The following is a 21,627-nucleotide window of genomic DNA, read 5'->3' as shown; positions in this document are numbered from 1 at the left end:
ACTTCTTCATAGCGAATGCATGATAGATATATACATGGATCATTATTCAAATAATCACTGACAAATCCATGTGTGGCTCATTATTCATGGCTCTATTATTTGGTGGGACCAAGGCTTTACAGTGAAACAAAAGTTTCTCAACATGGGAATTGAACTGTAGACATTCCGGATGACATCTTGCAGCACGTTCAAACCCTGTGAACGTGCACGGCGAACAAAAAACAGAGAATACTTGATGGAAAAAAGGAGGTTGTGAACCACAGTCAGTGTCTCCTGTGCATGTGTGTGTATACATACTTGTGGTGAGGTTGAGACCCTTGTGAACAGTCTCCAGGTCGGTCATCATGTCACGCTGTTTGTTTCTGACCTTATCCAGTTGTTTCCGAGCATTGTCTAGCTGCTGCTTCACATCTGATCAGCAACCAGAACAAATATTTCAGGACGTGAAGAAGCTTCGCTGGCTTCGTTTGCAATAAGGAGGCATCAAACGTAAGGTGCACGGTAGGTGCGCGTGTGTATACCGTTGTCGAGTTCATCCTTCAGCTGGTTGACTTCGTCCTTCAGTTCCAGGCTGTGATTCCGCAGAGAGTCAGCGACCTCACTGAGGTTCTGGTTCTTTATGTTCTAAACACAAGAACGCACAATAAAAACACACAACACTGATTTTTTTTTTCTTCAAAAATTATTTAAAAAATAAAAGCCAATTTTTCACAAAGCTGGATCAAGATTCTAACCCAGGCAGAAAAAAGATTAATGTGGTGCAGCCTGGAAATGAATGAAAGAATGCTAGGGCCCTGTCCCACTGGGGAGAGGATTAATTGCGCATGAATTGAGTACACACATTGCCGGCGTTCGCTGTCGTCCGCAACACAAATGGCCAAAAATGACAAATGTCCCAGTATGAATTACGGATATATTAATAATATATAGCGAATATATGATGAACAATCATGGTTATATAACGCATGTAGTGAGGAAACTGATCCGACACATTGAGATTATCACGGCAGTATTACGGATGTATTATGAAAGCATCGCGCACGTATTGCGCGTGCACGGCATCTGCATTGCGGTCATAAATGCACTCTGGCCGTCGGCATCACTATTCACACCAACAATACAGCCTCTGGAGCATTTGCTGGACTTGGACAAGTTGATCACAGTCAGTGTTCATTTTGTCATGCGAGGGTTAACTGTTCATGAGTTTGGAGAGCGGGAGGGGGTAAACTGCTGGGGTGTGAGATGGTATTTTTTCTTTTCTTTTTTTCTTTTTTTTTTTGAGTATCACAGTTGTGGCTAAACAACAACTCTTCCTTTTGTTGGTGTTAAATAAAAGTCCTGGATTGCAGCAGCTACGTCTTTGTGGATTTACACAGCCGGACCGGCACTGACTGGCAGGTATGTTACTTTCTGCCACACTTTGGGTTTACGTGACGTGTTTGTTATACATTCACAGATTGTCCGCAAATCAGCTGCAAAGCAGATGTAATAAAAACACTTTATTGGTAGCCATTCTGTATGCATTCGCTACAACATATTTTAGTTTGTGATGTGGACATGATGGGCACGATATATATCTGTTTTACACAATGTCCCGGTCCGCTGTCAAGCCGCAAATCCCCGTCAGTTGCGGATATCAGCGGTTAACGGCAGATATACAGCGCATAGAGTGAGTATGTATTGTGTATGACTTGAGTATATATGGAGTATGTAAGGCGGATATTAGCCGCATTCAGATTTTTGAACAGCTCAAAAATCCTGGCTGCGGACATGCGTGCCTCTGCGGATGATCACAAGCGTGTTCGGATGACGGCCGACTCATACAGGCATGTTACACGAATATTGAGGATGTTTGGCAAATATGGGCCAATTTTGTGCGCAATCCATACGCAAATCCTCCTAAACGCCAGTGGGACAGGGCCCTTAGCCATGTTTGCCTTTGTCACTGCGTGCTTAACATAAAACTAAATTATGAGTGCAAATACCACAAGGAAAGTACAACTGCTAAAACCTATGTAAGTGTGAAGCTAAAAATAAATAAATATATGTTGCACATGAAAAAACAAAGTTTAGGTCAGTTTTGGCATAACATGAATTCAACCAATCAGAGATTCTGTCATTTAACGTCGAGGTGCGCTTGAACGTAGGGTGGAAGTGAGAGGGTTTTCTGGACAGGAAACGCACGGTACCAACAGTGTTGTCAGTAAACGAGGAAAACGAAAGCTCGCTGCTTCTGAAAACATCAACTGGTAGTTCATATGAACATCTGACGCTGGTCTCCAAATCATCTCCTGCAGGAGACAACATGAATCTATTCCAGCCTGATGAGAAAAGCCAATTTTGGGTGGCACCAGTCCTGAGTTACAGATGTGTATGTGGTCACTCCTTTCAGTGTTCAGTTTCAGTGTTCATTTTTGTGCCACCTAGAGCACCTGGGGATGCTAGCATTATTCTGCCACAGGCTTTGATGAAACTGACAGTTTCATCACAGACTTTGTTGTTTTGACACCAACAACAAAACAAAACATTTTAAAACCAAAATAAACAAAAGGTCGTAGATTTATCGTAATATCAGCCGACACTGATAAAGCTGATCAACTACAGATCGTTCTACAGAAATTCTATCATTTACATGCACTCATCTGCACAAGCAAGCATATGTGTGTGTGTGTGTGAGTGTACATGTGGGACCTGGAGTACACTGGTGGCAGCTTTGTCAGCCATGTTTGCAGCCTCCTCTGCCTTTTTGATGCTGTTGATGATTTTGATGTAACTTTGTGTAACGTCCACAAGTCCTTGATTCTTAGCTTCTGCAACCAAACTGCAGACAGAACATTCTGTAATCAATATTGTATTTACTGTCCAATAAAGTCTGCCGTTGTAAATTAAACCCACTGACCCTGTGGTGTGTGTGACTCAAATCCTCGTCACCTCTCTACCACACTCTCCATTACTTTGGCTCGTTGACCCCAAATATTTCTCATTTACCTTCACCAGCTCTGCTCTTTGTAACCGCACTATTCCACCAGGCTCCCTCTCATTCACACACACATGCACTCCATCTTACTCCTACTAACTTTCATTCCCCTTCTCTCCAGAGCGTATCTTCGTTCTCCAAGCTCATCTCTACTTTCACAATGTCATCTGCAAACATCAGAGTCCATGTAGACTCCTGATTCCAATCAGTGTGGGTCAATAAAGCAGCAAATCTAACTACAGATTCATCTGATTCGCCACAGTGACAGTAACAAAAAAAAAAATTAAAAAAATTTGCCTAGATAGACCTGATGGTCTCACACAGCAGAACAGATGGATTGTGGTTGTTCAGACAATAAAAAAAAAAAGATGAAGACGCTTTACATGATTAACATCTTAAGAAGTCAGTTATGTACCTGGTGAGGTTCATGGCTAAAGCGCTGAGTAGTTCAGTGTGTTTCTCTGCCTGCTCCACCAGGGGGATCTTAGAGTCAGCCCATGCAAAGTCCTGGACTTTCTTTGCCAAGGGTACTCTGGCACCATCCAGCTGTGCCGACAAACGCTCGAACTCCTGATAGACAAGATTAAAGCTTTAAAGAACTGCTTCAATCCATGTTTACAATAAAAAAAAAATTCAATACAGCTGGATTTGTTACTTTTTGTTACTGACATTTTGCTAAAGTATCAGCAGTTTGGAGAACTAAAGAATCTTCAACATCAAGAAATCCAGCTGCTTGAGTCAGTTATCCTCAGTTTATTTCACAGTAAGAATTAACACTAGTTAGTTAGTTAGTTCACTTAATTAACAAATAGTTTGATCCCTTAAAATCTAAATAATCCTTCCAACAATATTCTGGAGAATAAATCAAACTTTTTAACACAGCGTTTCCCTCGGGTGAGTTAACAACGGACAGGAACTCAGTGCAGCACATGTGCACACCACAGCCTGCACTGTTACTGAACATAAGGACTTTTAAATTCAACAAATGAACAAGATGGAATGTGTGTTGGACAACATATTGGATGTCAAAAACCACGGTTTAACACAGACGTGAACATGAAGTTAAAGGAACGTGCTCGAGCCTTCAGCTCTGGTGATGTTGATGCCTATAAGCAGGCCAGATACTCCTTTGAGAGATCAGTTAAAGCTGCTAAGCAGGCCTATGGTGATAAGATTGAGAGTTATTTTAGAGGACAATCCACAAAAGATGTGGAAGGGATTGAGTGCCATCACCTCTTGGAAGCCCAGGAGCGAGCGCATGGTTACTTTTGGTAACTCTCTCCCTAATGATTTAAATAAATTTTATTGTCACTTTGACACCTTGGAAAGGGAGCGAGTGGACCTCTTGGTGAGCTATGAGGAAAGAGGTCTCGATTCTATAGGAGGACGTAAGGAGGGCCCTGTCCAGTACTAAGGTCAGGAGGGCACCTGGGCCGGACGGCATTCCTCCCCGTGTTTTGAAGCTGTGCTCAGAGCAACTTGCACCTGTTTTAACTGACCTCTTTAATATGTCTCTGAGGTGCTGTACTGTTCCACTCAGTTTTAAAAGGTCAGTTGTCATTCCAGTGCCTAAGAAGTCACCTATTACTTGCCTAAATGACTATAGGCTTACATCAGTGTTGATGAAAACCTCTGAACGTCTTGTGCTGGAGTGCATTAAAGCCCAGATCCCTGTGTCTGTTGATCCACTCCAGTTCGCATATAGACAGAACAGAAGCGTGGAGGATGCTATTTCATTTGCCTTGAACTCAGTGTACAAACATCTGGACAAGGAAGAATCCCAGGCTAGAATGCTTTTTATTGACTATAGCTCTGCTTTTAAATCTCTTGTTCCTGCAAGGCTCATCCAGAAACTGAGATTTTTGGGTTTGAGTGATGCCATTTGCAAATGGATTTTTGGTTTTTTAACTGGAAGACCACAAAGAAGATGCAGAGATCAATGGTTGTGTCTCTGATGAACATATTGTAAATATTGGTTCACCACAAAGTTGTATTTTAAGCCCATTGTTGTACACTTTGTACACTTATGACTGTGTTGCGTTCTTTCCTAACAATTTGATAATTAAGTATGCAGATGACACAACTATTATTGGTTTGATCTCTTCTCATGATGATTCTTTGTATAGATCTGAAGTGCAAAAGGTGGTTTCCTGGAGTGAGAAAAACAATTTGAAGCTAAACACTGCAAATTTTTGAGTTGGTTGTTGACTTCAGTAAAAACAGATCTCGTTCCCATCATATTAAATGGCACTGAGGTGCAAACAGTTGAAAACTGTAAATTTCTTGGAGTGGTTTTATCTGATGACTTGAGCTGGAATTATAGCACCAGTGAAATTGTTAAAAGGTCTTGAGAGCGGTGTTTTTTCCTGCATAAGCTGAAAGAATTCACTCTTAACAAGAATATTCTTGTAAATTTCTATCATGGTTGCATTGAAAGTCTTCTTACAAACGCTATAACTACATGGTTTGGAAATGCCACTGCTAAAGAAAGAAAGGCTTTGAATAGAGTGGTTCATTCAGCCAGTAGAACTATTGGTGTGGAACTGTCTGTCCTGGAGGACATTTCCAAAAAAAGACTTCAGTCCCAGTCTTTGGGCATTACTAAAGACCTCCTACATCCTATTTGAGCTTCTTCCCTCGGGTAGGCACTATCGCTCTATTAAATGTGGGACATCACGTTACAGTAACAGTTTCTTCGCTGTCGCTGTACTAACACCTGTGAACACTAGATGGTGCTGTAACCTGTGCTCACCTCCTTGGACTCGTGCAGCATGGACAGCAAGTCATTGACTTGCGCCACATTGTCTTCAGCCATTTGCAGCTGCTTGCTGACGTCCTGCTGCTTGTCGAGCAGCTCGTCTCTCTGTGTCTGAGACAGACGACAATCCTCAACATATTTATCTCTATTATCTCTATCTTCTTCTGTTGCCGCTGATGACTGGTCTCCAGCTCACCTTGTGGTCCTCCAGAGCTTTTTCGTTCATGTTGTTCATCTCCACGGCTCTGGCTGTGTTGTTCACTGCTTCATTCAGGGCGTCTCTGAGGTCCATCGTCTTTGTGTGGAAGCGAGACAGGCGTTTTCTGATGTCTTTGACTAAGTCACTATTTCGTTCCTGACGACCCGCCAGCTCCTTGTTGACACGGTCCAGTGCTGTCAACAGACAGAAACAGAGACCAGATCTGAGGTCTTTTCTGATTGGAAATTTGTGCCAATAATCTGTCAATACTCCATTTTATCAGACATTCATGCTCACATTATTACATAATATTATTCTGTGCACAGCTCTGCCCTGAATGTGCACATGCTGCACCATTCCCACCACGACCTCCGTAGTGGGAACCCCCACCTCCCCATTAGTGCAGCAGATAAGAGAATATTTAGAGTTTAATCCTGCAAATGGTGATACAAGAATCAAATTCGGCACAAATACTCCTTAGGCATTCCTCTTTTGAAAAAACTGACTGGCCACTTGAATTTTCAATAGGCGGTAAGGTAGGGGTCAAATGAAGAATTACACAGGGGTCAAAATTAAAAGATGCTCCAATCATATTGAAAACTACACCACATGATTTGTCTGATCATAAAGATTCCAAAAAGGTATAGTTTGGACTATCTGTGACTGGATGTTATGGAGTTATGGAGTAAAAACAGCAAGAATGGTGACAAAGGTCAATTTAAGTTTGTACAGGGGTCAAAGGTTAAATTTGCTCCAGATAATTATCGAAGATAATGTTTTCTTTATCGGATTATCTTTTTAGATAACTTTAAAAACCATTATCGAACCAATTATCTTCCGATTAATCTTTGTCCGATAACTTTTAAACCGATAAACAAAACAGCGACAAGCATTTTTAAAATTAGTTTAGCACTCACCTGTTAAAAGTTTTGTAACAGACGCACAGCTATAACCTCTGCAAACAGAAGAGAGCCGCTTGTATAAAAAGCATCTCAATCCTCTGCAGACAAAGGAGAAACAATCCCAAAAGAAAAAAAAAACATTTCCTTTAACACCATACCAATAGGGTGGCGATATCACCTAAGTCATCCAGAGGCATACATTTTTAACTTATGGTTCAAATTTTAACCAAACAAATTTTGGACAAGTTATTTAAAATTACTGTCATGTCTGAAGTTTTATTAAGTGAAAATATCAGATATATGTTTTAGTTTTAAAGTAATGTGCTAATTTTTAAGGTTTTGTGAGCACATCCTGTGACCCGCAATGCATTTTGGGTAGGATGATGTAATCTCAGTACATCACGACAGGACAAATGCATTTCAGACACACTGTTCAGGCTCCACGGACAACAGCATTAAACTCTAGTGCCTAAAACTCTCTTGAATATATTCTCTGCGTTTATAGATGTTGGTTTTATTTGCGTTTGTTAAATTCCACGCATTTTAAATGTAGCAGACAGGGATTACTGTATCTGGAATTTTGTTTTCAAGGCCTCTACTGCCATCTACTGGTCAGTAGTGTTCACTAAGCGTGTGGGAACCAGTAGATAGCAGTGTTCTATTTATTGACCCCGGTTATGTCAGATGATTGTCAAATCAACTTTTTGGCTTTGCAAATGGCTTTTTTGTGTGCAATGAATGTATACATTATACAAGTTTCACTTTTTTAATGGAATTACAACCTTATTTCTTTTTCAAATTCTCCCATTTTTTGCATCCAGCCTTATTTCCTTTAGAAATTTCCTTGACAAATAATATCAGTCTATTAGGACATCAGGTTATGTGTTACACATATACATGTGTTATTTTGGAGACCAAACATTCAATGCTGTCAGAACTATTCCATTTATTGATCCTATTAGCTCAACCAATAATTTGTATCACTTATTACCAAAATTGGAGCATCTTTAAATTTTGACCCCTGTGTTATTCTTCAATTGACCCCTACCTGACTGATGATTGAAAATTCAAGTGACCGGTTGGTTTTTTCAAAAGAGGAATGTCTAAGGAGTATTTGTGCTGAATTTGGTGCTTATATCACCATTTGAAGGATTGTATCATCTGCTGCACTACATGCAACAGCAGGATGCAAACTCACATCTCTGCGCCTCCATCTTCTCTTTGTCTGCCAGTTTTTTCTGTCCTGCGCAGCTCCTGAACCTCATCTCCCTCATCATGGCCTCGACCTCCCACATCTTGGTGTCCCGGTCCTCGTCATCCTGCTCCGCTTCAGTATCATTCTGTGATGAGCGGTTTGCCATCATCAAGATGTCTGCAGAGGAGGAGTGAAAATATCAGTCTGTCTGTCGCTGAGAACTGTTAGCTTAGAAAACATTTACACATTTATTTAGAAGACACTTGTACGTCATCACTGACATGACACTCAGGCATGCACATAACTGGTGCATCGTTTATTTTTAGCACGCACAAGCACCAGGAGCACTAGCTTTGTGCACGCCTGATGATACTCCACACATTCTGACCAGGACTTCTTTGTCTTCTGGGAAACTGGAGTAATTGTCGCATATTTTAAAATGGAGAAAAGGCCATTGTGCACAGAAACCACTACTGAGCAGTGTCACTTCTTTATTTAGTTTTGCTACTTTGACCACACCTCTTTTTAAGAGCAACACACCAACTTTTACTGAGGCAACATACACATTAGGTTTGTACCGAGTGTAAGCTAGCGCTATAAGACCCCCGTTCAGCCCGGACAGGTTTCTGCTCAGTCTGAACGGCGCTATTCAGAATGAACCCAAATCTGGATGTGATTCACAGAGATCTGAAAGAAAATGTGGCTCATGTCCAGCTAGCTTAAAACTTCCTCACTACGTCTGTGTGCCCACAGCATCCTCTCCACTGTGACGGCTGCAACGGTGAGGGCAGCAAACAACTTTATTCCTCTGCGGTGCAATCTTGTTAAGCGAATTCGATGGGAATGTTCCCTTCCACGTGTCACACACACACCTGCGCTCTCACATCCAGATCCAGGAAATTCTTACCGAATTCTTTGGTGAAACTGCAAAGAATTTGGCTTCAGCTGGATTGAGTTTGGACGCCTGTCTTGGATGATGCAGATTTGGAAAAACAGGCTAGAAAGCGATATGGATTCAGCCGGATTGCCAACGCCAGTTTGAATGGGGTGTAAATGTTCTCCGTGGTAACGTACCGTTTATATCCGTGGTGATGTTGTCGATGAAGGACAGGAGATCTTGTGCCCTCTGATGAGTGTTGTTGGTACTGTCCCGCAGGGCGTTAACCCTGTCAGTCATCAACGCTGCCTGAAAATGTCACAGCAAAAACATGGTCAGTTTTCGTATACTGTGACTTCACCAAAGTGATGAAAAGTGTAACAAACAATAAGAATGCGTTTGCATCGTCAGTGAAGATCATCATCACCTTGTCCTGCAGGTTATCGATGTCAGCGTTGACGTTGTTGATGTCTGCCTCCACCATGTCCACGCGGTTCCTGCTGTCATCCACTGTGCTGTTGTAGTTCTCCACAGCCCACTGGAATTATGGGAAAAAGATCTGAAAAACATGCTTACAATCTGAAGGCCATATGTACTCAGGCTCCGGCCATTTTACGATTTTAAAATCAAGTCCCTCAATTTGTTGAGTGAATACCAACATTTACTGATGCCACACTAGCACCCCCACTAGGCTGTAAAGCTTAGTGCACACAAGAAAACTGCAGTTTAAAACCTTTAAAACCCAACACCACAAGTTTTACCAAAGGCTGTGTGCATTTCCTAAAAAGACAACGCTGTATAGCTTCCGTTCGCTTCTAGGCATCAAAGACGTTTGCCATGATATTGTGTTTTCAGTAAATTTTAGCCTGGAAATTATAACAGTTTACACTTGTACAGTTATATCTTTGTTTTGCTGACCCGTCCTTAAAAACAGACTAAGGGCAGTGTCCCATTGCAGATTATTGATACTCTGTTGTCTACTTTTTTGGTACAAAAAACAAAATGTTTAAAAAAAAAAAAATTTGTGATGTCGGGTTGAGTTGCACTTCACAAATCGAGAAAGAGTGGATTTAACTGGTGCAGCTCAGGGGTAAACATTTATAGGGTGTCACAATTCAGCCCCTTGTCTGCGTCATGACACCTGGGCAATAATCAAGTGAGGGACTGCCTGCTGGGGTGAAATATAGTGTGAACTTTATGTGCCCCGTGGCAACTACGGTAGCCATGAAGGCCCAACAGGAACCCTGAACACGAGACAGCTAATCAGCTCTGGTGAAACAAGAAGTCCTCAACACCAGATCAGGCAGAGGAGGGAACGATTTGTCATCCAAAGGCTGTGAAGGTAGATGAAGGCTGCAGCAGGTCCTCAAACCCTGGTCATCTGGGATTTCACAGCCACCAGTCCAGGCTAAGGATCTGTCAAGGACTGCGTGTCTCTAGATTGACCCTGGATTTAGACTTTCTATGCTGCGCTGCATACCCACAAGCCTTTCGCTGACCGACAAAGAGTGACAGACAGGATTGTGAATCTGGAAGTCCTTAGCTCTGACCCGGCTAGGAAGCAGCAGATATGTGAACAGTGTGCATCAAGAATGGGTCTGGTCAGTCATCATGGCATCCACCATCCCGTCCGGGAATCAATCAATAGTCTTCCTTGCCACAGAGGGATTGCCATCATGATGATGAATCATTTATAAAAGTAGGTGAAGGTTTACGAGTGGGTACAAAACATAATAATTGGGACACACATGCTGTGTGCTCTTCAGCAGAAGACAGTTTTGAGATTTTAACAGAAATCAGATTTTTTTTGGGGGGGGGGGGGCATGAAGGGAAAAAATTTGGATTTTACACATGGCAATCATACATACTCTGGTATGCTTGTCAATATTTGTTTACACTCATATATAAAATGGTCGGGGCAAATTTAGCCTATTTAAAAAAAATCTGGCTCGATTTCCACAAATTAAAAATCGAGATGAAAACTGGGGCTAAAACTGCAATGGAAGAGCACCCAAATAAAGAATAAAATGTTTCTTGTTCATTTTCTACGGATCATGTGATAAAAAATATATACTTTTAAATGTTTTCAAACTACTGTGACCCTTGTGGAGTGGGCATGCACACTCACGGCAGTGTCCTCCACAGACTTGTTGAGACTGTCTAGCTGAGCCCAGACGATGGAGCTGGCGTTCAGGTTGCTCAGCTGTCTGGACACCAAGCGGAAGTTGTCGTTCATGCTGTCGAGATCCTCCAGCAGGACGACCACGCAGCTGTTGCACACTGTAAGAAAACCAAAGCACACGTCACCGCATTCCGACTGTTCCCTTTCATGAACTGCGGTTTTCCTGTTGTGGTCTTTGTGTCGTGTGATTGTTGTGTCCGCCTCGCCTCGGCTGCTACCATTACATACCTTCACAGTGTATGTTATGTCCGTGCTGCACAGGCACGCTGTGTTTCTGAGAGCAAATGTCGCACTGTTTTCCCTTCATCCCGTTGGGACAGTGGCACTCTCCGGTCCGTGGATCACAGTTGCCCCCTTTGCAATCACACTCTAGTTTGAAGGAGGAGGAGGAGGAGATTCACAATGTTTATTAAATCCTACGTTTGAGTCAGTAAAATTATCGACAATAAACCAATCATAAGAGAACCATGAGATCATCTGCACTAGAAGGTTACAGTCTTGATGAGAGGGGCATAGTCTGGACAAGAGGGGTATAGTTTGGAATAGAGGTGTCTAGTCTGGACTACAGGGGTATAGTCTGGACTAGAGGCATATAGGGTATAGTCTGGACTAGAGGCATATAGGTTATAGTCTGGGCTAGAGGGTTATAGTCTGGCATGGAGGGTTATACACTGAACTACAGGGTTACAGTCTGGACTAGAAGGGCATACTCTGGACTACAGGGGTATAGTCTGGATTAGAGGGTTATAGTCTGGCCTAGAGGGGCACAGTGTGGACTAGAGGGACATAGTGTGGACTAGAGGGACATAGTGTGGACCAGAGGCATACAGTCTGGATGAGATGAGCATACTCTGGACTAGAGGGGTAGAGCCTATAGTGGAGAGACACAGTCTGTACCAGAGGGGCATAGTCTGGACGAGAGTCATACAGTCTGGACTAGAGGGTTATAGTCTGGATTAGGAGTTATAGTCTGGACGAGATGAGCATACTCTGGACTAGAGGGGTAGAATCGACACTAGTCTGTGACAGGGGGCATAGTCTGTACTAGAGGGGTACAGTCTGGACTAGAGGGGTATAGTCTGGACTAGAGGGTTATAGTCTGGATTAGGAGTTATAGTCTGGACAAGATGTGCATACTCAGTACAAGAGGGGTAGAGCCTATACTAGTCTGTGCTAGGGGGTACAGTCTGGACTAGAGGGGTATAGTCTGGACTACAGAGTTATAGTCTGGATTAGGAGTTATAGTCTGGACGAGATGATCATACTCTGGGCTAGAGGGGTAGAGTCTATACTAGTCTGTGCTGGGGGCACAGTCCATACTAGAGAGGTATAGTCTGGACTATAGGGTTATAGTCTGGATTAGGAGTTATAGTCTGGACGAGATGATCATACGCTGGGCTAGAGGGGTAGGGTCTACACTAGTCTGTGCTGGGGGCACAGTCCGTACTAGAGAGGTATAGTCTGGACTATAGGGTTATAGTCTGGATTAGGAGTTATAGTCTGGATGAGATGATCATACTCTGGGCTAGAGGGGTAGAGTCTACACTAGTCTGTGCTGGGGGCACAGTCCGTACTAGAGAGGTATAGTCTGGACTATAGGGTTATAGTCTGGATTAGGAGTTATAGTCTGGACGAGATGATCATACTCTGGGCTAGAGGGGTAGAGTCTACACTAGTCTGTGCTGGGGGCACAGTCCGTACTAGAGAGGTATAGTCTGGACTATAGGGTTATAGTCTGGATTAGGAGTTATAGTCTGGACGAGATGATCATACTCTGGGCTAGAGAGGTAGAGTCTACACTAGTCTGTGCTAGGGGGCATAGTCTGTACTATAGGGTTATAGTCTGGACTAGAGGGGTGTTAACAGACTTTTTTTTTTACTTAGTTTTTAATAGTTAGAGCTGTTTACTCTAAATCATGTCAACTTTTCATTGCATTTGTGGAATCTTTTCTTTATTATTATTAGTTTTTAAATGATGCTGAAGAAACTGAAAATGTAATTATATAAAAGTGTTCCGTAAAGTCACTCACCCCTGCACCCGTTGGGGCCATAGTTCCAGAATCCAGGCGCACACTGTTTGCAGTTGGGCCCATTGACTCCAGCCTGGCAGGCGCACTGTCCACTCTGAGGGTCACAAGGCTGGACGAGTGCCGCCGAGGCATCGCAGTCACAGCGACGACAGCCAGAACACGAGTCAAAGCCGTACGAGCCGTCCTGAGAAACAACATGACGTGTTTAATTCAACAACATTGTAAGAAGGAGCTCACACCTTCTGACAGATGTGAACACAATTTCTGTCCAATTAAGATGTGAGTGTGGAACAAATCCATGTCGTCAGTGTAGATGGACAAACCAGGTGCACATGAAAACCAAGTCCTCACACGGTACATCTCTGAGATGTCGGACGCATCATTTCATAATCAAAAGTGTTCCTTTATTAAGATTCGAATTAAGAAAACTGGTGTAGGTCCGGCTCAGGTTGGAGAGCAGGAATGTTACTGTTGCGGTGTGTTTCCTCTCAGATCCCGACACAAATACTGTGTTACATAAATAATGGAAGTTGTTCTGCCCTTGTTTACCTTCCTGTCACACAGACTCACCTCACAGTGATCGCACAGCGAGCTGGTGACTCCTGGTTTACAGCGACACAGACCGGTGTCAGGGTCACATGACTCTGTACCACATGGGGAACAGCTGCATTCTGTGGGGAAATTGTGAAAAAAAAAAAAAATCATCAATTAAAAATAAATTTCAAAATAAAATAAAAAGTCAAAACAGAACCAGCATTTTATTTTATTTATTTATTTTTTATGAAAAAAAAATAATCTAAACAAAAAAAAAAAAACATTGTTTAGTCTGAAGAGTCTAATAAAAGACTGAATATATGTGGCTTTTGGAGGATTAATAAAACAAGACAGTCAAAAAACAGAATTTCCTCATATTTAGGCTATTTTTTAATACCTTCTAGACAAAAAATATACAATTATAAGCATCAGGTTAAGTTAAAATGATTAACCAATAATTACAACTTAACTACTTCAATAACAATCATTTAAAGTAATCTATAATAAATCATTTAGTTTTTTTTTTAAAGTGTGAGAATTTTGTGCTTTTCTTTGATTTATAAAATTGCAAGTTTAATAAATATACTTTTCTTTACATCAATAAGACAAAAGACATCTTTGGATGAACCTTTGGAAAACGGCAATTGGTAATAAAATTAAAAGAAAAAATTAACTGGAAACTAGAGACATCCGTCACGAAATGCCCCACGTGCAGTACAATTTTCCATGTAAAGTGCAGTAATATGTACATGTATGGGATAGGTATCTGGTTGAACCCTCATGTGTTTGATGTAAACTGGGATACACAGTGGAAAAATTGGAGATTGATATTATATTTATTTAGAGGATGTGGCCAACAGTGACCATAAAAAGTTGGTAGCCTTCGAACAAATGCAATTATTGGTAATTTTTTAAAAGCAGGTCAAATTCACCGGCCTTCGAACCCATGCGAAGTACTCCTCCAAGGCATGTACCCACCAAATATGCTTTTACAAGCAATAGGTGCCAAGGTACATTGTGGCGAACAAATTTCAGGCAAAGGATTTGACAGTTGTGACCATTAGTGACCTTGAAAAGTAGGTCAAGGATACCAACCTTCATACCCATGCGAAGTACTCCTCCAAGGCATGTACCCACCAAATATGAAGTTTCTGTGAGCAATAGGTGCCGAGCTACGTTGCAGCGAAGGATTTGACAGTTGTGACCACTGATGACCTTGAAAAGTAGGTCAAGGTCACCAGCCTTCGAACCCATGCGAAGTACTCCTCCAAGGCATGTACCCACCAAATATTAAGTTTCTGCGAGCAATAGGTGCAGCCTATTGCTACACCTATTATGGGGCCCCTCAGGGCTGTGTGCTCAGCCCCATGCTGTACACTTTGTACACCCATGACTGTGCACCAACCCACAGCAGCAACATCTTTGTCAAATCTGCGGATGACACTACTGTGGTTGGGCTGATTCACAACAACGATGAGACGGCCTACAGAGAGGAGGTCCTGAACCTCACTACTTGGTGCTCCCTGAATAACCCGGCACTTAATTCCTCAAAGACAAAGGAGTTGGTGCTAGATTTTAGGCGGAAGAGGGAGGACCCCCCCCCCCCCCGTCATTCATGGAGACACTGTAGAGAGGGTCAGTGACTTCAAGTTCCTGGGAACATACATTTCTCAGGACCTTACATGGGGCACCAACACCAATGCCCTTGTGAAAAAGGCACAGCAGCGTCTGTACTTTTTTTATGATTAGCACTTTGTTTGTTTTTTGTCAATATAACATACAGAACATAGCGAGGCAGTGAAAGAACTGTACACCACTATGCAGAAACAAAAGAAAATTAAGTAGATAAATGAAAGTATTAAAATACTTAAATAGAATAGTAAAAAATAAATAAATAAAATAAATACCCAGTGAGGATGAGAGCATTGCAATTAGCGGTGACAGTGATGCATCAAAAGTCGTGTCGAGTCCTTGCTTTAAGCTTTGGCCTAAAAGGTTCCTTTTTGTTTTTTGTTTTTTTTGGATTTTTACTTCAAGTTTGAACATGACCATATACTGGCTGATTATTTATTCTCAAGATCGGCAGTAAATTCCGTTTTCAGAGTTTAATCATTTATACTTATATGTAACTAAAACTTGGATTAATTCTTAAGCAAATTTAAATGAAATGAACCAAGGACACGGCTCAAATCCCTCACCTAGAGAGGTAAAGGGTTTAAGAGAACACTCCCACGCTAATTGTATTTTGTCAAACCACCTTAGCATCATAGACATTCAACCTGAAGTTCCTATAAAGGAGAAATAGGCATTCCATTTGAGATACAGTGAGGAAAATAAGTATTTGAACACCCTGCAATTTTGCAAGTTCTCCCACTTAGAAATCATGGAGGGGTCTGAAATTTTCATCTTAGGTGCATGTCCACTGTGACAGACATAATCTAAAAACAAACAAACAAACAAAAAAAAATCCAGAAATCACAATGTATGATTTTTTAAAATAATTTATTTGTATGTTACTGCTGCAAATAAGTATTACAGAGGTCAAACATTTCCTGTAGTTTTTCACCAGGTTTGCACACACTGCAGCAGGGATTTTGGTCCACTCCTCCATACAGATATTCTCCAAATCTTTTAGGCTTGGAGTTTCAGCTCCCTCCAAAGATTTTCTATTGAGTTCAGGTCTGGAGACTGGCCAGGCCACTCCAGGACCTTGAAATGCTTCTTATGGAGCCCCTCCTTAGTTGCCCTGGCTGTGTGTTTGGGGTCATTGTCATGCTGGAAGACCCAGCCATGACCCATCTTCAATACTCTTACTGAGGGAAGGAGGTTGTTTGCCAAAATCTCATAATACATGACCCCATCCATCCTCCCTTCAATACGGTGCAGTTGTCCTGTTCCCTCTGCAGAAGAGCACCCCCAGAGTATGATGTTTCCACCCCCATCCTTCACGGTTGGGATAGTTTTCTTGTGGTTGTTCTCATCCTCTAAACATGGTAAGTGGAGTTGAATCCAAAAAGCTCTATTCTGGTCTCATCTGACCACATGACCTTCTCCCATGCCTCCTCTGGATCATCCAGATGGTCATTGGAGAACTTCAAACGGGCCTCGACATGTGCTGGCTTGAGCAGGGGGACCTTGCTGCCTTGCAGGATTTTAAACCATGACAGCATCATGTGTTACTAATGTAATCTTTGTGACTGTGGTCCCAGCTCTCTTCAGGTCATTGACCAGGTCCTTCTGTGTAGTTCTGAGCTTTCTCAGAATCATCCTTACCCCACAAAGTGAGATCTTGCATGGAGTCCCAGATGAGGGAGATTGACAGTCATCTTGTGTTTCTTCCACTTTCTAATAAATAATCATAACAATTGTTGTCTTCTACCAAGCTGCTTGCCTGTTGTCCTGTAGTCCATCCCAGCCTTGTGCAGGTCTACAGTTTTGTCCCTGGTGTCCTTAGACAGCTCTTTGGTCTTGGCTATGGGGGACAGGTTGGAGTGTGATTGATTGAGTGTGTGAACAGCACACCCAGACCAAGAGCACACCCATTGGTTGTGACAGATTGTTTGTTGCTGTGACGCCACTCTGAACTTGACACGGTTGTATACGCTTCTTTTATTTCTGTTTAGCACTCTTCTGGTTATTAATTGTATCGACTCTGAACGTTATTTAACAACAGTCTTGTTGTGAATCGCTAGCAGTTAGCATTCGCTAGCGGTTAGCTTTCACTAGCTAGGTCGACACCTCCCTCTCCGTTGTTACTTTTTCTAGCTATTTCTTTTCTACCCGTTTAATAATTCTGTTCGTTTTTCAGTTGAACTGCTGTGAATTTTAAGTAATTTTTACTCCTGTGTAAAATCTTAGGAGCGGCTAACATTTTCGCTAGTGGTTAGCTTCCGTTAGCTATTTTTGACCCTTGTCATTTTTTCATTTCATTTTTTTTACACTCCTGTTAGTTAATTAACTGTTTAGTGTATTTTATAGCTGCTGCTTTTTTTTTTTTTACCTGTTTAATACTTCTGTTATTTTTATCAGTGTAACTGCTGTGAATTTTAATTCATTTATCTGAGTCTGTGTTAGCCTTAGGAGTGGTTAGCTTATCCATTATTGGTTAGCTCGTGTTTGCTTGGCTCCATTTTTTAATTTCTTAATGCACAAAGTACACTACTAATTCTACTTTACACCCTCCGTAAATCCTGCATGATGTTGGAAGACAGGGTGGCTCTCTTAGACAGCCGTGTCCGTAAGTTAGAGCAGCTTCTTAGCGCAGTGGAGTTAGATGTTACGGGCACTCCAGATGAGGTTAGTGTCGGGCCGGCTAGCGAGCCCATTAGCATCATCTTAGAAATACCGGCTGTGGAGGATGGCTTTCGGACTGTGGCTAGGCGGAGGAAGCCCCGTAGGGCTTGGTGCCTGGTTGTGGCACCCCGATCACACTCTCCAGTGCAAACTGTGAATCGGTTCTCCCCCTTGGATTTGCCAGATGTGAATTCTCTGAGTCCACGCGTGACTTCCACTCCTGTCTCCAGGCCGAAACACCGGACTTTAGTAATAGGGGATTCTATCACCCGCAAAGTCAGGTTACAGACGCCGGCTGACGTTAAATGTATTCCTGGGGCCAGAGCTCCCGACACTGCATCTCATCTTAGGGTGCTGACGCTGCAGAAGGGAAGACAGACGAAGGAACATGACATGAGATATAGTCACATAGTTATTCACGTTGGCACCAATGATATCAGGATGAAGCACTCAGAGGTCACAAAAATGGACATAGAGAGGACTTGTAACCTTGCCAGAAGGATGTGTCGGCATCGATTAATAGTCTCTGGTCCCCTCCCCTCCCAGGGTACTGATGAGGCGTTTAGCAGGCTGACATCATTAAATAGGTGGCTGGCGCAGTTTTGTAGACAGCAAGGCTTTAACTTTATTGATAACTGGCCTTCATTCTGAGGCCGCCGTGGCCTGCTGATGCTGGACGGCCTCCACCCTACTGGGGAAGGCGCTGCCATCTTGTCTGTGAACATAGATAGAGCTCTACAGGGAGGGTAACATTAGGAATCTACAGCAGGCCACGGAGCAGGTGATCACAGACCCTGCAAGGCTTATGACAAATGTGGGTGTGGAATCCATTAGCTTACGGGGAAATAGTGCAGAAAATCCACTAGGTGATAGTGCAGTTTATCTGCCAGGGAGGGAATTTCAACAAGTTGAGACTGTGGCCTGCTCCCGTAGACATGTCCATAAAAATCATAGAGGGATATGCTCTGCAAACTTTATACCCATTACTATATTGGATCATGTTGAAATTGAGGATGGCCCAATGGTTGTTCCAGCAATAGCAAAGATTTCATGTCTGCTACCTACAACGCATGTGGAATGTCTCAAACCTAAACCTACTTCTAGGCATCTTATATATGCCACTCTGGAACCACCCCTAAACCCAAACAGCTCAACTGTCAACCCCACTGAGGTCCTTAGACTGGGTCTCATTAACATAAGATCACTGTCCTCAAAATCATTGTTGATTAATGATTTAGTTATTGATCATCACTTAGATATGATTGAGTTATGTGAAACCTGGCTTAAACCTACAACTGTCCTCCCCTTAAATGAGGCCTGCCCACCAGCATACACATTTAATCACGTCCCTCGTGATGCGAAGCAAGGCGGGGGTGTAGCTCTTATTTATAAATCTAGGTTTAGCTTATTAGCGGTTGGGGGTCACAAATATAACTCCTTTGAGCATCTGATGCTCCACTCCGCTCAGGATATTACGCATTGCCAAGGTCAGAAGAATAAAAATCAGCCGTATTACTTTGTCACTGTATATAGGCCTCCTGGCCCATATTCTGAATTCTTAGATGAATTTAGTGCGTTCATTTCTAACTTGTCAACGAGAGCAGATAACATTCTGATCACTGGTGACTTTAACGTTCATATAAATAAGCCTTCTGATCCCCTCTGCAAATCATTTATGGAAATTGTGGATGCATTAGGATTTCGGCAATGCATTCGGGATTCGACCCACATTCTCGCACGTGGTATAGCTGTCACGAATATTGACATCATGCCTCTTACATGAGAGGTGTCAAGGAAGCATTCTTTGTAAAACAGTTGAAACCCAGCCTTAATCGGGGGGCGGGTCTCAGACACGCTTTGTCCCCTGTTTACAATGGGGTACTCAGGTCAAAGCAGTTTCAGTCTTTTGTTCATGGTAATGAATCATTCACGTCATCAGGAGAGTCGTCAAGGGAGCCATCAGGGGAGGCTTCCATCCCATCATTAGGAGAGTGCTAACTAGAGCACAATAAGTGCTAATTAGAGCTATTGTTTAGTCACTAGCCTATAGCAGTCGGCCTCTCGGTAGGAGGGGTCTGGTTAGGTTAAAAACTCCAGCTTTTGTTGGCTTCTGGTTTATTCTTCTCTACAAGAGTCAAGACAGAAGTCAGACTACCAGAGCAAGAATTTTAGCTGAGGAAGCTTCTGTGATTTGAAGCAAAACGTCGTCACGTCAAGCAACCCAGTCCAGTCGAAGATTCAAGCTTCTCTACTATGGAAACCATCTGGACAACTGAGAGCCTACACAGAAACTGGCAAATTATACAGTATTATTTGTCTTTCTGATGCCTAATTCTGTTTTTTCTCTGTTTAAGGTGCAGCTCCTTCCAGAGATAGGAGTTGTGTTTGTGGTGGCGATCCTCCTGTCCTGTGCACAACAGCAATTCTTCTATATTCGTCCGTGAATTGTTCTGTGAATTATTTCTGTAATTTATGTTTGTAGCATGGCCCAAGCAGAGGGTCACCCCTTTGAGTCTGCTTGAGGTTTCTTCCTCAGAGGGAGTTTTTCCTTACCACTGTTGCTCTGGGGGTTGGTAAGGTTAGACCTTACCTGTGTGAAGCGCCTTGAGGCAACTCTGTTGTGATTTGGCGCTATATAAAGGAAATAAATTGAAACTGAACAGGTGTCTTTTATGCAGGTAACAAGTTCAAACAGGTGCAATTAATACAGGTAAAGAGTGCAAAATAAGAGGGCTTCTTAAAGAAAAATTAACAGGTCTGTGTGAGCCAGAATTCTTGCTGGTTGGTAGGTGTTCAAATACTTATTTGCAACAGTGACATACAAATAAATTATAAAAAAAAAAAAAAAAAAAAAAAAATCATACATTGTGATTTCCGGATTTTTTTTTTTAGATTATGTCTCTCACAGACATAAGTGGGAGAACTTGCAAAATCACAGGGTGTTCAAATACTTATTTTCCTCACTGTAGAAACATTCCATTCTGTCCAGTAGTTTATATGAAAGGCGTTCCAATGCAGCTAGTTTGCCCAGCTCCCTGAGCCACTGAGCCACCGGAGGGGCTGTTGGAGATTTCCAGTAGGATATTATAAGTTTTTGTCCCAACAACAAGACAGTCTGTGTCCATTCCTTATCATTAAACGGGGAGTCTTGCAAAGGTGATGGATCCCCGATCACAAAAAGCCTCTGAGAAAATGGCACTTTATGTTTAACAATTTGTTCAATATGTCGATGGATCTCCAACCAAAAGCACTGAATTTGTGGACATTCCCACAACATGTGGATGAGTGTACCCACCCCCTGCGAACACCTCCAGCAGTTTGCAGAGGGTATAAGCTTTGCTTTATACATTTTATGTGGTGTCCATATGTACTTTTTAAGATCACTGAGGAAGGTCAACCTGTCCCAGGAACTGCTGCTGTCCTTCTGTAGGTGTTCTGTAGAGAGCGTCCTCACCAACAACATCTTGGTGCGGTACAGGAGCTGCTCTCAAGCTGACAAGAAGGCTCTGGAGAGAGTCCGGAAGTCAGCACAGAACATCATAGGAGCGCAGCTGTCCTCTCTGTCAGACATCTATAACACCAGATGTCTGCGCAGGGCCAGAAGCATCAGCTTCGATGGTTCAGACCCCGGGCACAGCCTGTTCTCACAGCTGCCCTCAGGAAAGAGATACCGGTTCATC

The 21,627-nt window shown here is 42.5% G+C and overlaps 1 protein-coding gene across 1 annotated transcript in view; it reads right to left on the bottom strand.

The window, feature by feature from the left end:
- lama5 (laminin, alpha 5) overlaps positions 1-21,627 on the bottom strand; it is a 274,408-nt gene that overhangs the window by 55,189 nt on the left and 197,592 nt on the right. Inside the window, exons 46-58 of the mRNA XM_034171776.1 lie at positions 13,691-13,791; positions 13,121-13,304; positions 11,319-11,459; positions 11,037-11,188; positions 9,336-9,446; positions 9,106-9,217; positions 8,035-8,208; positions 5,932-6,128; positions 5,730-5,846; positions 3,393-3,547; positions 2,692-2,821; positions 522-624; positions 298-411 (exon numbers count right to left, since the gene is read on the bottom strand). Coding sequence (XP_034027667.1) covers positions 298-411; positions 522-624; positions 2,692-2,821; positions 3,393-3,547; positions 5,730-5,846; positions 5,932-6,128; positions 8,035-8,208; positions 9,106-9,217; positions 9,336-9,446; positions 11,037-11,188; positions 11,319-11,459; positions 13,121-13,304; positions 13,691-13,791 — 1,791 coding nt within the window. The remainder of the gene's footprint in view (positions 1-297; positions 412-521; positions 625-2,691; positions 2,822-3,392; positions 3,548-5,729; positions 5,847-5,931; positions 6,129-8,034; positions 8,209-9,105; positions 9,218-9,335; positions 9,447-11,036; positions 11,189-11,318; positions 11,460-13,120; positions 13,305-13,690; positions 13,792-21,627) is intronic.

The sequence above is a fragment of the Thalassophryne amazonica genome, chromosome 6 (assembly GCF_902500255.1).
Source record: "Thalassophryne amazonica chromosome 6, fThaAma1.1, whole genome shotgun sequence".
NCBI lineage: Eukaryota > Metazoa > Chordata > Actinopteri > Batrachoidiformes > Batrachoididae > Thalassophryne > Thalassophryne amazonica.
The sequence above is the reverse complement of the archived record's forward strand: the minus strand, read 5'-3'. Positions and strand labels throughout refer to the sequence as shown.